This window comes from Periplaneta americana, chromosome 7 (genome assembly GCF_040183065.1).
Source record: "Periplaneta americana isolate PAMFEO1 chromosome 7, P.americana_PAMFEO1_priV1, whole genome shotgun sequence".
Taxonomy (NCBI): domain Eukaryota; kingdom Metazoa; phylum Arthropoda; class Insecta; order Blattodea; family Blattidae; genus Periplaneta; species Periplaneta americana.
In genome coordinates this window covers 123,536,191-123,550,715 of record NC_091123.1, presented here as the reverse complement: position 1 = coordinate 123,550,715, position 14,525 = coordinate 123,536,191, and the positions used below count along the sequence as shown (strand labels likewise).

Genomic DNA, 14,525 nt, shown 5'->3' with positions numbered 1-14,525 from the left:
ATTGTTGTATCTATTAAGTCTTATATTAGGAAATGTTTAATTTTTGGATTTGCATCACTTGAATTCTGAACGCCTAAAATGTTGGAGAAATTGGGACGTGACGCATATCAACGTAGAGACAGTGCCAACTTTTCATAAGTAATCTTCACAGTTTCTAAGATAAAATTTAGTAACTAGGATCTATATACTGAAATACACTGTATCTTCCTTGCCTGGAGACTTGTGTAGCATTCTTGTGATATAGGCCTATTTTGCACTGCAGACGCTACGGTTCTTTGTGATGCTGTGACAGACTTTCTTGTACCGTGTAATGTTTGCCTTGAGGTTAGAAGTCGACACATTGAGCAATCTTGTTTTACAGAGTTACAGAAATATGAATAAAACGAAAACAAAGAAATTACTACTGCACTTTAAATGTCTGTGAAATGTCATAATAGTACATGATACCGGGACATCATTTTGTTTTTACTAAAATTTCTAATATTAAATTGATTATACCTTTGGAGTAACGATTGAGAACCGGAAACACTGTTTGCTACCCCCTTCTACGATCGGAATTTGACGAGACTAGTTTAAAAAAGAAATAAAAGTAACTTTAGTAGGTATAGGAGGGAAGAAAAGTACAGCATTCATTTACGTAAACTATGAAATATTACAATTTCTAGTTTTATCATTTTCGTTAGTTTTTCATTCAATCAAAATGCACTATAGTATTAACAGTAAGTGGTTTTACTCACTAACTGAACTAACCAGGTGAACGTATTTCTTATGCAATGTCTAGTATACTGTCAACAGCACATTACCATACAATATTTGCAGTGCATTTCAATTTTTATATAATCAAAATCTGGATATTTAAACAAATGATCGAACATGGTGGTCGTTCATTTCGGTACCTGCATCAGTTCTTTTGTGCATATTATCGAAAACGTTTTTAAGCATATCTTCTGAAATTGAATATATGGTTTCTTGGGGTAATTACTTAATTCTTTTGTTGTTATTGGATGTTTAGCAAACACAACTGTTTCACAGTAACCCCAAAGAAATAATGCAAAACACTCGAATCAGGCGACATGGAGGGAGCCATAATCCTGCGCCTGTTGAAATAATTCTCTACATACTCTATAACAGTGTACCTTACGTACTGTCAATTCAGTCTTTACTTCTGCCTGATCCATCCAGATGTATATTTACTCAGATACTGTATGCTATCTACTGTTCATCTACGTTGTTATGTAGGAGGGTCTTAGAAAGGGGGAAAATCACGTGACAATTACTTACTTAACGAGGTCCTTTCATTTTAATTATTTTAAATAGTTGTGTAATGTTACGTAGAAGTCCAATTCCTAACAGAAAATGTTTTCAGAAAAGAGCTAATACAGCCCAGCCACTATAACCTTTACAGAGATGCCAGCAGAAGCGGGTGGGAAAACCGGATGCTAAGCAACTAAACCGACGCACAATATCTATGTGAAAATATGATTCAATAATGAATGCTCTTTCTTCACTAAAAAAAATGCGACCATATTTCTGGAACGTACTATACTCACTCAGTACTTTTTACTATGACCGTAAGACGACTTTGACTGCAAATGCGGCCTTGGTTCTGTGTGCAGGAAGAGTGGAAGTTTGCTACTAAGAGGGATGGAAGTGAAGTACATTCAAATAACCAGGTACAATAAAAATTCAAGTAAAAATAAAATGATGTCCCTGTAGTATATTATGCAACGAACCTATAATGATAGCAATTAAGACGCGAGTTTCATAATTTTCATTAATTACCATCATAAGCAAGACACATACAACTGTTTTTTTTTTCGACCATAATTAAATATCTCAGTTTTGAGTTTTTACAAATATCTTACCTTCTTACTTTACTGATAATGAAACAATGAGCACGAGTGTATTTTGAGCGTGTTCTCAACTATTGCAACAAATGGCAGGCACGGACCATGAATGTCATTTCAGGTGTTCCTGACTATTGCAACGGATGGCAGGCACGGAGCACTTTTGCGTCTACGCATTATTTATTGATAGTTTGGAGATTTTAACCTCAAAGCAACACACATTAAAGCAAAAGAAATGAACTTAATTAATTATAATATTAAAATTAACATGAACGGAATTGATTTTATTTTAAATACATGTTGTTGACTGTGCAGTTTGTAAAATGTATCTGGGAAATGGCTCCCAGTGGAATGTTTGAAGTTGGGTAAATGTTTATTTGAGTGTTTTGTTTATCAGATGAGTAAAACTCGCGCCTGTCATTTTGAATTGCTGTTTTCAAGGCCTCCGGGGTGTTGCGCGTATATTAATCAATATCGCATGGAAATCGATAGTTGAAATAACATGATGAATAGGAAGTACTTTAATATATGTGTCAATAAGATACCGTTACGTCACATGTACGCGTATTTAACGTATTATAGTATAGTCGAATAAAAAAATTGTTAAACAACAAACCAATTTAAAAAGAAATACTTCTCGAACTACAGTGAACCTCACCTTGAATTTTAAAGATTTCATGAAATCAGGAATTTTTCCGACAATGGGTATAATATGCTCATCTCGGACCCCTCTACTGAATGATCTGTTTTGAACTACTTGGTTTGTCACCGAGTATTGGTGTGTTTTGGCAGGCTGTAGAATGCGAACGCAATATTTTTATTGAGGAATATCATATTTGTTACGAATTCATTTTCTGTGTTATGCAATTTGATGAACCATAGCATACTATTGAGTAAATCAACGGAAATTTTCTTTGGAGATCGTTTTCTAAACTGAGTTTCAAGTTATAAGATGTGTAAGGATACCCATATGGGTTAGCAAATTTCTCGTCCATGGCGGTGTTACTTCATTATTTCGTGACCGTATTACCCTCTCCGTTCGAACACCCTAGAACATTGAACGAGTAGACATACTGCCGTTGCAAAAAGTCCGACCCGTTCACAAGCAAACATTCTCATGGGGGCAGATAAAAATGTTTTCTCCCACCATGTTAATAATGTCAAAACAAGTGCTTATACAAATTTTGGCCACTCGAGCGCAATTACGAGTGCCGTTCAGACAGTAAGTTTGCCTTGGATCGTCTACAGAAAGAAAACACAATTTCATGGAAATTTATTGGAGCAGATACAGCAATTGTTGAGCTATTTTTCAACATATCCCCCACCGGAATTGAGACATTTGTCATACCGTGGGATCAACTTTTGCATTCCCGTGTCGTAGAAGTCTCCCGCCTAGGATCGGAACCAGTATGTGACAGCACTTCTCTCTTGATCCCACGGTATGACAGATGTCTCAATTCCGGTATGGTATATGCTGAAAAAAAAAAAAGCTCAACAATTGCTGTATCTGCAAATCTAGGTTTCAGGTGAAGCTTATTTGAATAATTTCAAGGGAAACATTGTTCCGGAGCCGGGTATCGTCCTTTGGGTAAACGCACCAATGCTCTCCCTACTGAGCTAGCTGGAACTCTACCAGACACCGACTCAGTTTTTACCCGTTATGTTCACATACCTCAAAATAGGCTGGCAAATCGTCAAGCATCCAACAGTGAGTGCAAAAAAAAAAAAAAAACTCTGTGTGAATTAAATTGTAGTTTTCTGTTAACGAACAGTGACGTGTACTATGCAGGTCTAGCTTTCAGGTCGTAGCTCCCTGTGAAGCTGATTTGAATAATTTCAAGGGAAAAATTGTTCCGGGGCCGGTTATCGAACCCGGGACCTTTGTGCACTCACTGTTGGATAATTGACTGTTTGCCAACCCACTTTGAGGTATGTGGAGATAAAGGGTAAAAATTGAGTCGGTGTCGGGTAGAGTTCCTGGGTAGCTCAGTCGGGAGAGCATTGGTGCGTTTAACCAAAGTTCCCGGGTTCGATACCCGGAACAATTTTTCCCTTGAAATGATTCAGTTGCTCTATCTGTCCCAATAAATCTTTAAATGAAATTGCTTCCTTTCTGTAAACGGCCCCAGGGCAATCTTACTTTCTGGACGGCTCTCGTAATTGCGCTCGGGTGGCCAAAATTTGTATAAGCACTTGTTTTGACATTATTAACATGGTACTTACTTACTTATGGCTTTTAAGGAACCCGGAGGTTCATTGCCGCCCTCTCATAAACCCGCCATCGGTCCCTATTCTGAGCAAATCATACAACGGCGCATTATATAATAGAAAGCTTGACTACTCTCAGAACCATGTTTCCTGATCGACTGATTTTAAAGTTTGGGAAAATTCCTTGGCCAGCAAGATCGCCGGACCAAAATGTTTGGGAGTACTACAGAAGATTTATATGTTCTTATTGAGGATCTCGCCGTCCTCTATTGAATATTGTATAGTAGTCCATTAACGATACAAAGAAGGAGAGTTCGACCGGCGCTATGGATCGAATGCCGCCATAGCTCAGATGGTAAGGGTACTCAGCGCACCAAGCTGAGGGTCCTGGATTCGATTTCCGGTGCCGGAACGAATGTTTCTTCATTAATAAGTACTACAGATGAGCTTAAAGAACTCATACGAGAAGAAATAAATACTGGTTGTGAGATACTGTAGAGTGTAATGAACGGAGCTGCAATTCCTTTAACCAAAACATTAAAAATAGGTTAGTGGTGTCTAGACTATAGCTGCAGTCTGACATATAGAGTTACGAGCGTACACTAGCAACGAGAATACGATATCAAAGAAAGTCGCCCGTGAAGGTTTGTTTTCCTTACTCAGGTACATGGACATTTAATTTGTTACGAGCACAAACGCTAGTTAGAACGTAGTCTTACGTTGTTCAGAAATATGCCGAAAATAAGAAAACACAACATGCAACAAATATTGGTAAACGAATTTGGCTGTGAGTACTTTTGTATGAACGAGTGTAATATATTTTGTAAAGATGTAATGTGGAAATAAGAGCGGAAAAAATTAATTTCGTTCAGTACATTGTAATTCAAGGAGACATAGTGAACAAATGAAAATTCGTGTTAAAATACAACAATTCCCCAACAAGATTTTTCACCCAACAGCACTCTTTTTTTTTTAGATACAATTAGAATGTATATTTTAATTTATTGTCATAAAGATGAGTAAACCATATACTGGAAATTGTTTTGCATAGAAATAGGCCTACATTTTATTTATGTCAGACTGTAATTGTTGTTTTTGTTATTCATAAAAGTGTATTGTATTTATATATTTTATTGAACTGCGTACTTTTCAAAATTAAATGAAGTTTACTGTGTTAAATTTCAGTGCAAATGTTACTCAATAATGAAATACTTAATACCTACCCATGGAAGAAGTTCATTGACCTGCTAGCAGATTTTTCATCCGATTGTACCTGCATACACGCGAGCGCTGCTTCTGAATGGGATCGTAAAGGTATTCTCTGTCTCTTTCTTTCCTCTAGAAACATAGTCGCTGCGTCGTTTACAGCACCTCACCGGTTAAAGGAATCTCAGGTCTGGTAATGAATAACTTGCACACTTCGAAGTTTGCTTTTCTCTAAACAGTTTACGTTGTTCGCATGACTATGGTCTTGCGGAGCCGTTAAATATCCACGCGTATCCAGTGGCCAACCCTATATTAACCTGAGATAACATGTAAAGGAATAATATAATTAAAATCGTTTTACTTACAGATAACTTTCCTGATAGCATTCTCCAATTGTCTTCCTGCCAATCAGTGTCTCCTTGAGATTACCGAAAAATAATTTTGGCTCCAAGTAAGGCACTCCCTTCTTCCGCCAATAGTCGTGTGTCCATGTCAGGTACAGGTAGAACAAAATGCATCCCACAGCAGTAACTACTGGCCACCATGTTTCTAGGCCCAGCATTGTGAGTTAACTGAAACAAAGAAAATCTGATGACTAGGGCTACGAATTGTATGCCATTACTTTGCGCTTCATGCGCCTTTCACTTTAGATACCAGTACGTAGTTCCGTTGGGATGGGACATTTCAGTGTGCTTCGTTCAGCAGTGAACTTTAGTTGATCGGTTATATTACGATAGACTACTGCTATTCGTAACAAGCAACATTCAACGTCTTGTAAAGAAGAATAATAGCAAGATGCGGAGGACGAAATTTGTGACTTAATTTGAAATGAGGAAATTTGTTATAATGATACAGATTTTGAGATAAATAATGTTTTTGTAAAGTATTTCAAATATGCTCCCATTGCTTCTGCAGATGTGGAACGAAATTTCTCTAGATATAAGCACAGTCTACTATATACAGTCGCGAAGCTTAACATGTACTAAAAATGCAAACATGGGTAGTTGCCCACCACAAGGATCGCTACTATCGCCTCATCATCGCAGATCTCTCTCCAAGCAGACGACAAAATATGTTACACTTTCGTTGTCGTGTTCTTTTGGAAACATTAACACCTTCTTTCCATTATTGAAATATTAAATGCATAAAGTTAATTTATTATTTTAATGAAGTATATTAAATTCCACCATAAACTCGAAGATACCTGCAAGAAATAAGTTAATATAATTTTTGTTTGTGCAAAACGAACTGAAATTTACTATAATAGCTTCACTCATTCAAGATTATAACGATAATTAACTATGAAACCAATAAATATTAATTTGCATTTCCCTTTACAACAACAATAATAATGGAAATATGAATTAATGGAGTAACTTACGTGTACTGGTACTTGTAGTGTATGCTTACGTAGTTAACAAAGTGGGATGAGGTTAAGCAATAATAATCACACCAGAATTGGAAATAAAACGTGATCAATAAATTTTATTGTAACAGAATTTTTCTACGTCTCTAGTAAAGCAACAAATAAAAATAACAACAAAATTAACAGCTATAATTAAAAACATGTAATTTGAAAAAAAAGTAGACCTAAGCAATAATAATCCCACCAGAATTGAAAATAAAACGTGATCAATCAATTTCATTAAAACAAACTTAATTTTTCTACGTCTTTAGTAAAATAACACATAAAAATAGCTACAATTAAAAATATATCCTCCGAAAAAAAAAGTAGACCTAACCTTTATTTCTCTGGAAATTTAGCAGCCTAAGTGACAGAACTTTAACCGGTATCTAATGTCCTTTTGGTTAGACTGAAACATTTCATTGTGAAATTTAAGGATATAATATATAATGTATTCTAACAGTCACAAAGAACTTCAAAATTAAGAGTTTTGTTCTGCAGGAACCTTTCTGAATCTTTCGGAAATCGGAAAAAGGATATTTTTTTCACTAGTCTATTTTTTTCACTAGTTAGATCAAAACTTGAATATTGCAGTACTGTATGGAACCCCTATCAAATTAAATATATTAACAAAATTGAGAGTATCAAATATGAATGAGGTCTCGCCCACCTCATTATATTTTGCTCGACTAGTATGACTAGTCAGTTTGTTTTTATACCATTAAGTATGAGAAAAATTCGTACCGGCACCGGGAATCGAACCCAGGACCTCTCAGCTGTGCGCGCTGAGTGCTCTCTAACCAACTGAGCTATGCCGGGACCCGATTCACGACGCCGGCCGAACTCCTCTCGTAGTATCGTGTTACGGCCTTACTGCCTGCACTTGAGACGATACACGTCATAAATGTACAGGAGCGCATATTACATGACTTTATGGCCATATTCAACAACAGTTTCTTTAAACTGTTAACATCATATATGTATCAAATATGAATGAGGTCTCGCCCACCTCATTATATTTTGCTCGACTAGTATGACTAGTCAGTTTGTTTTTATACCATTAAGTACGAGAAAAATTCGTACCGGCACCGGGAATCGAACCCAGGGCCTCTCTCAGCTGTGCGCGCTGAGTGCTCTCTAACCAACTGAGCTATGCCGGGACTCGATTCACGACGCCGGCCGAACTCCTCTCGTATGGCCATAAAGTCATGTAATATGCGCTCCTGTACATAGGCCTATATGACGTGTATCGTCTCAAGTGCAGGCAGTAAGGCCGTAACACGATACTACGAGAGGAGTTCGGCCGGCGTCGTGAATCGGGTCCCGGCATAGCTCAGTTGGTTAGAGAGCACTCAGCGCGCACAGCTGAGAGAGGCCCTGGGTTCGATTCCCGGTGCCGGTACGAATTTTTCTCGTACTTAATGGTATAAAAATTGAGAGTGTTCAAAAAAGATTCATCAGATTTTTTTCCTTAAATCATTTGGTTACTATGCCTCCTGGAATAATGAAAGTAGTATTTCGTACTCATCTCTTTTGTCTCTCTTTAACTTTGAAAGTTTGCAACACAGAAGAAATAATATTGATATAAAATGCCTCCATAATTTATTAACAAGTTCTGTAAATAGCCATCTACTGTCCAAGATAGCAATACATGTACCAAGAGAGAACTGTAGGACCAGTAAAACATTTAATATAAACTATGCAAGGACATGTTATTGTAAGTACTCTCCACTTCTTAGAATCTGTTCCTTCTATAATAAACAGAGCAATATTGACATCTTTCAGGATAGAACCGCACTCTTGTGAGAAATAAATACCGGTAGCGTTCAAAACACTCCATAAGTATTCTACTAATAAATAGGTCTTAACTGGTTTGCTCTATTACTTTAATATAAACTAAGTTTTCTTCATACTGTAAATACTTTTGTTTTTGTTACATGTAATATTTGCTTAATATCTTTTAGTATTGGATTGTAACTGTTTAAGTTTAAATACCATTGTTATATGTATTACTCCTGTTATTTTCATTTTATCTACTCTATAATTACATTGTTGAGTGGATTAAATAAATAAATAAACTCTGGCCTCTTTCTCTTACTGTTGCTACAACTTATAGCACTAGAAACGTCTCCTCCTTGTCCCATATTATTATTCAAATTATTATATTTTAGCCATTAACATTTTCATTACAACCAATAACGAACATTTCACAAGCATCAATGTGAAATACGCAACGAGCTAGCACTCGATAGAAATACGACACAGTCCAAAGTCGACCATGGACAGTCTATTGTTTCTAGTTGCTAACCGCTTGGAGCGCTTTATCACGAGATTTGCAAAAAAACACCTCAAGCTTCGCGACTGTATATAGTAGACTGTGATATAAGGCTGTGTTTTCTAGCATCAGGCAATCATTCTCCTCTGAAAATTTGAAAATGTGGTTTGTTATTCACTGCAACAATATATGAAATGGAAAAATTATGTAAAACAAAAACGTAATACACTATCATATTAACATAGTGAAATAATAAGGCTGATATTTGTCAATGTTATATTAGGTGTATTTTCTACAGACAGAAAATAACATGTAGTCAATGATATTGTGACGAAACTGAATAGTTGGAACACGAAATAGGAAACAATGTAGCAAACAAGATGAAAAAAATACTGGGTAAACATTAAGCTCTATGTAAAATTTGTGACTTAATTTCAAATGAGAAAATTTATTAATAATGATACAGATTTTGAGATAGATAATGTATACATAAAATATTTAAAATATGTCATTGTTTCTGCGGAAGTGAAATGAAGTTTTTCTAGTGTAAGGCGCAATTCACACAGAGAAGACGTAAAAAGGACGTGGCTCAGACGTCGGGCGGAGACACGACGCGGACATGATGTGAGCAAAGCATACTGAAGAGTCAAAAAAACCTTGCGGCACTTGTGCGTCGCACAGCTTTCGTAATGTTTTCTTCAGACTATGAGGATGCCCTGGCTCTCGTACAATTTGGTAATATTAAAAAAACACTGATAAGATTTTGTATGCACTTTTAGTGTTTGAAAAAAGGAAGAATGTGTGCCATATCTTATTTAATTCGTTTTATTTGGCCCGGGTTCGAACCCGGGTCGGGACAAATTATCTGGTTCAGTTTTTTTCCGGTGTTTTCCCTCAATACGAGCAAATGTTGGAAAACTTTCGGTGCAGGACCCAGGACTCATTTCACTATAATTATGTTCATATCATTCAGACGCTAAATAACCTGAGATGTTGATACAGCGTCGTAAAAAACCTAATAATTATTTTTATTTGTTTTATTTATTTATGCAAGTTTATTTATTTTTGTGTGCATGTATTTATTTACTCATTCATTAATTTATGCATTTACTTATGCACTTATCCACTTATGTATGCATACATTTATTTATTTTTTTATTCTGGTAAAGTTAAGGCCATGGGACCTTTTGTTTCCACACTACCAGAAGTGAAATACAGCCTATACATGGAAAAAATAAAACGTAGTAATATTTATATATCAAATCGTTACCATGCATATTAAGGAGCTGACATACTGTATAATGAAATATTGACTAAACATGATACACAATTATTTACAATTTATATCCTATTGCCACTTTATAATAGGCCTAAACGACAATTTATACAAACACATAGAACAACCTATTAAATTCGGCTAACACTTACAAATCAATTCCATGTAAAAGTATGTAATTTTAATTCTTAATTTAAATTGATTAACTGTTCGGCAATCTCTGACATGACGAAGTAAAAAGTTCCATAGGGTACAAACTGACATGGAGAAAGAGAATGAATAGAAAGAGGTACGGTGACGAGGAATATATAATAAAGTCTTATGTTAATTCCGCAAAGTTGTAAGATATTCAAAGCGAGTTCTCAGATATTTTGGAGTAGATGTGATGAAATAATTGAACATATATCCCGACCGTTTCCAGAATTTTTATATAATGTCCCATCAATGTTTCTATACCATATTAATGGTTAGAGAGTCTCGCCGCGAAACCAGGTGGCCCGGGTTCGATTCCCGGTCGGGGAAATTTGTGGTTGAGACTTTTTACGGGATTTTCCCTCAACCCAATATGAGAAAATGGTGGGTAACTATCGGTGCTGAACCCCGGACTCATTTCACCGGTATTATCACCTTCATCTCATTCAAAAAGTATAGCTAAAGCGTCGTAAAATAACCTACGAAAATAAAAAATAAAATATACAATATTACACCATCTCTTCACAAATTGAATATCAAATTCAAAATCGGCGCGAATTTTCTTTCACAGTCAGACACCACATGTCGCTTTCAAGGGCCACTCGTGACTCGAAAGAGACGAAGCGCTGACTTCGAAGTGGCGTGCCCCCATCCCGTCCTCTCTGTGTGCATTGATACATTTGTTTACATGGGAGAGACTCGAAAAGTCATCATGTCTCCGCCCCATGTCCGAGCCACGTCTTCTCTGTGTGAATTGCGCCTAAGGCTGTGTTTTCTAGCAACAGGCAGTCATTCTCCTTCGAAAAGCTGAAAATGTGGTTTGTTATTCACTGCAACAATTTACGAAATGAAAAATTATGTAAAACAAAAACATAATACACTATCATTTTAATATAGTGAAATAATGAGTCAGTGTTATATTAGGTGTATTTTCTACAGACAGAAAATAAAATGTCTTTAAAATAATGCAATTTTTCTTTAACAAAGAAAATTACGTCTTTAAATTTTTCTTTAGCAGATAGTTGTGTTTCGAAGTCAAAGGAGTGGCTTTCAACCACTCAAATGCTGAGGACTAACTTACCGTGATGATAAGCATGAGTTCAAACGAACGAAAGACACTGCGTTAACTCGCCCCAACTCTGAGACGTACTCAAAGTCAGAGTCGCACGAAGCGCACTGGTAGTATAACAACATATATTTATCTCGCCTACTGATTACTCTCAATATAGCTATGTGTATGACATGGTACATGACAAGATTATGAAGAGATAGCTCAGTGGTAACAACTTGGATTCGCTTTCGAGGGGGACCGAAGACGGCCAATCTCATCGGATTTTTTAGTGTTTTCCTTGATCATAAAATAAGTAGGGAATTCGTTATTTAAAAGTATAAATGTCGCATTCCTTCCCATTTCCACTATAACAATACGGCCAATTTAGGACTCGCACTTAACCCAAATAAGACTCAAACTATAATTATTGTACATAAGCGTTTAGTTAACTCCTTTAATAACAGTAACCTTTCAGCTGTTACCCTTAACAACACGCTAATCCCTTATTCATCTGTCGTAAAAATCTTGGCTTCTTTTTTGATAATAATCTAAGTTGGAATTTTCAAGTTAAGGAAACGGTAAAAAAAAATCTGTTCCTCCATTCACTGTTTGAGTCGCTTGAGAAACTTCTTGCCCCAGCAACTAAAACTTACCCTAGTACAAACCCTAGTAATGCCGTTTTGTTAAGTGACCTAAGTTCTGAACTGTCAGTCAAGTTACAGCGAGCTCAGAATATGTGCGTCAGATACGTGTGCAATATCCGACGGTATGATCACATATCACCGTCCTTCGCAAGTCTTTCGTGGCTCCGACTTAAAGAACGCAGAACTTTACACTCTTTGTTTTTACTCTTTCGAATTCTGCACACCTCAACACCAAATTACCTTTCGTCTCGTTTCTCCTATCTATACTCTAACCACGACGTAAATACTAGATCAATTATCTGTGGCACGCTAAGTATACCTCTTCACAGAACATCCTGTTATTCATCATCTTTTACAGTATCCACCTCGCGTCAATGTAATTCCTTGCCACAAAGTATTAGGGGCTGCAAGACAATAAACACCTTAAAAAACAGCTTAAAAGGTAACCTTATTAGCATTTCACTCCAATCATACTGATTTAAACTATAACTGACTACATTGTTACTTCATTCTTTAGACATCATTCTGATAGTGCTGTATTTTCAAAATTGTCTCATAATAATCCCTTTCTATTATCTAATATTATTTGAAATATATTAACATTCTATGTGTTTTAGCTTAATTCTGCTACACAGTTTATTTCAGTGTTTAATTAATAGTTCATAGTATTTTGTTGTTTAATTCGTAAATAACTCTTGTATACATGTAACTCTCACCTACATCAAATTGTTGAATTCTTTGTAAGTTCATGCATATGTATATACACTTTTTGCTGGTTGAGTGGAAGAGAAGGCCTTACGGCCTTAACTGTGCCAACTAAAATAAATCATTATTATTATTATTATTATTATTATTATTATTATTATTATTATTATTATTATAGATATAGTTCTCGCCAAGCTGAGAAGGCCTCACTAACACTACTTTCCAGACTCGTGGCTGACCCAAAACATAATAAATCATACGTTGCATACATGTTATTTATATAGCGTTGTCTTTTTTCTCAATAGATCAATTGAGGAGTTAGCTGGAAGAAGGGCGTAATTCGAATTACGGCATTTATCCGTAAAATGGCTATATGTATAATATTCTGGCGTGAGAGACGTGGCAACGTGTTCAGCAGGCAGTACTTTGCACAGACGTAAGTACGAGTCAGCTGAGTTCAAGCTCCACAACCACGGAACAGCTGGTCGAGGGGGTTCTACGTTCTGCTATGCAGAAAATAGAATCCTACATTGACCGGCAACTAAACAGACTACAGGACGAAATAGTGACATTCACTATTTCCTTACTCACTACAGAAACAAACCCCACGAAACGACACACGACACTTGCCACAGCCAACCAGGCAGCCAGACGGCTTCTACGGAAACGAGTAGCCCACCACTTTGTTGGTAACAGGTTACGAGTCTCCCTAGCTCTTCTACAAAAACGTGACTAGGACAGAACTGACCAGAGCACTGGACTCTCCACCTCTCATTAACATCTGCGGGGCATGGTGCTAACTTCACTTCATTCATTCACTCACAATTCAACTGATAGCGTACACATTTTTCATAAAATCATTTACAGGGGAAATACACTACGGTTAGATGAGAGGGCAAACGGCTTATAGCTGGGTACCTCGATCTAAAGTTAGCGAATTGCATGTCGAGGAACCAATGGAGGCATGGGATGCTTACCCTGCCTGCCATTTTAAACATCATTCATTCTTTCTTCGTCCCCTTTCATTCGTTCGTTCCGTTCAAGCTCCCTGCCCGTAGCTCTACCGCCGAACGGATGACAATTCGGTACCAGGTATTCGATAAACAACTTACAATGTCATTCACAGTTTAGGAATATAATATGTTATTAAATTGTGTAGAAAGTCGTCGTAATTCAAATGAGGCAAGAAGATGTACCGTCAATGTTTTACGCAATGAAGTTTACCTAATCGGCGAACTTTTGTAGCGGTTTCTCAACGATTATTAGAAATAGGAGTCTCTTATCTCGTTTCGAAAGTCACACAAACAGAAATAAAAAAAAAATGGTACTTTTTCATGGAAGCGGGAGAGATTAAAATGCTGCATTAAAAAAAACTTGTCCACACCTGTGGAGTACGTTAGCGCGTCTGGCCGCGAAACCAGGTGGCCCGGGTTCGATTCCCAATCGGAGTAAGTTACTTGGTTGAGGTTTTTCCCTCAACCCAAAATGAGCAAATGCTGGGTAGCTTTCGGTGCTGGATCCCGGACTCATTTCACCGGCATTATCACCTTCATCTTATTCAGACGCTAAATAACCTAAGATGTTGATAAAGCGTCGTAAAATAACCCACTAATATAAAAAATGAATGAAAAATGTTCATGTGGTTACGTGTAGTAAACCATTATTGTTTATTGTTAGCTGCACAACAAAAAATGGACCAATATTGCCAATATTGTT

At 36.7% G+C, this 14,525-nt stretch overlaps 1 protein-coding gene across 2 annotated transcripts in view; it reads right to left on the bottom strand.

Annotated features, from left to right (window-relative positions):
* Window positions 1-14,525, bottom strand: part of LOC138703425 (cytochrome P450 9e2-like) — an 82,366-nt gene that overhangs the window by 46,487 nt on the left and 21,354 nt on the right. For both annotated transcript variants that reach the window (XM_069831273.1, XM_069831272.1), the window contains one exon: window positions 5,627-5,833. In XM_069831273.1, the coding sequence (XP_069687374.1) occupies window positions 5,627-5,823 (197 nt within the window). In that variant the 5' untranslated portion in view covers window positions 5,824-5,833. The remainder of the gene's footprint in view (window positions 1-5,626; window positions 5,834-14,525) is intronic.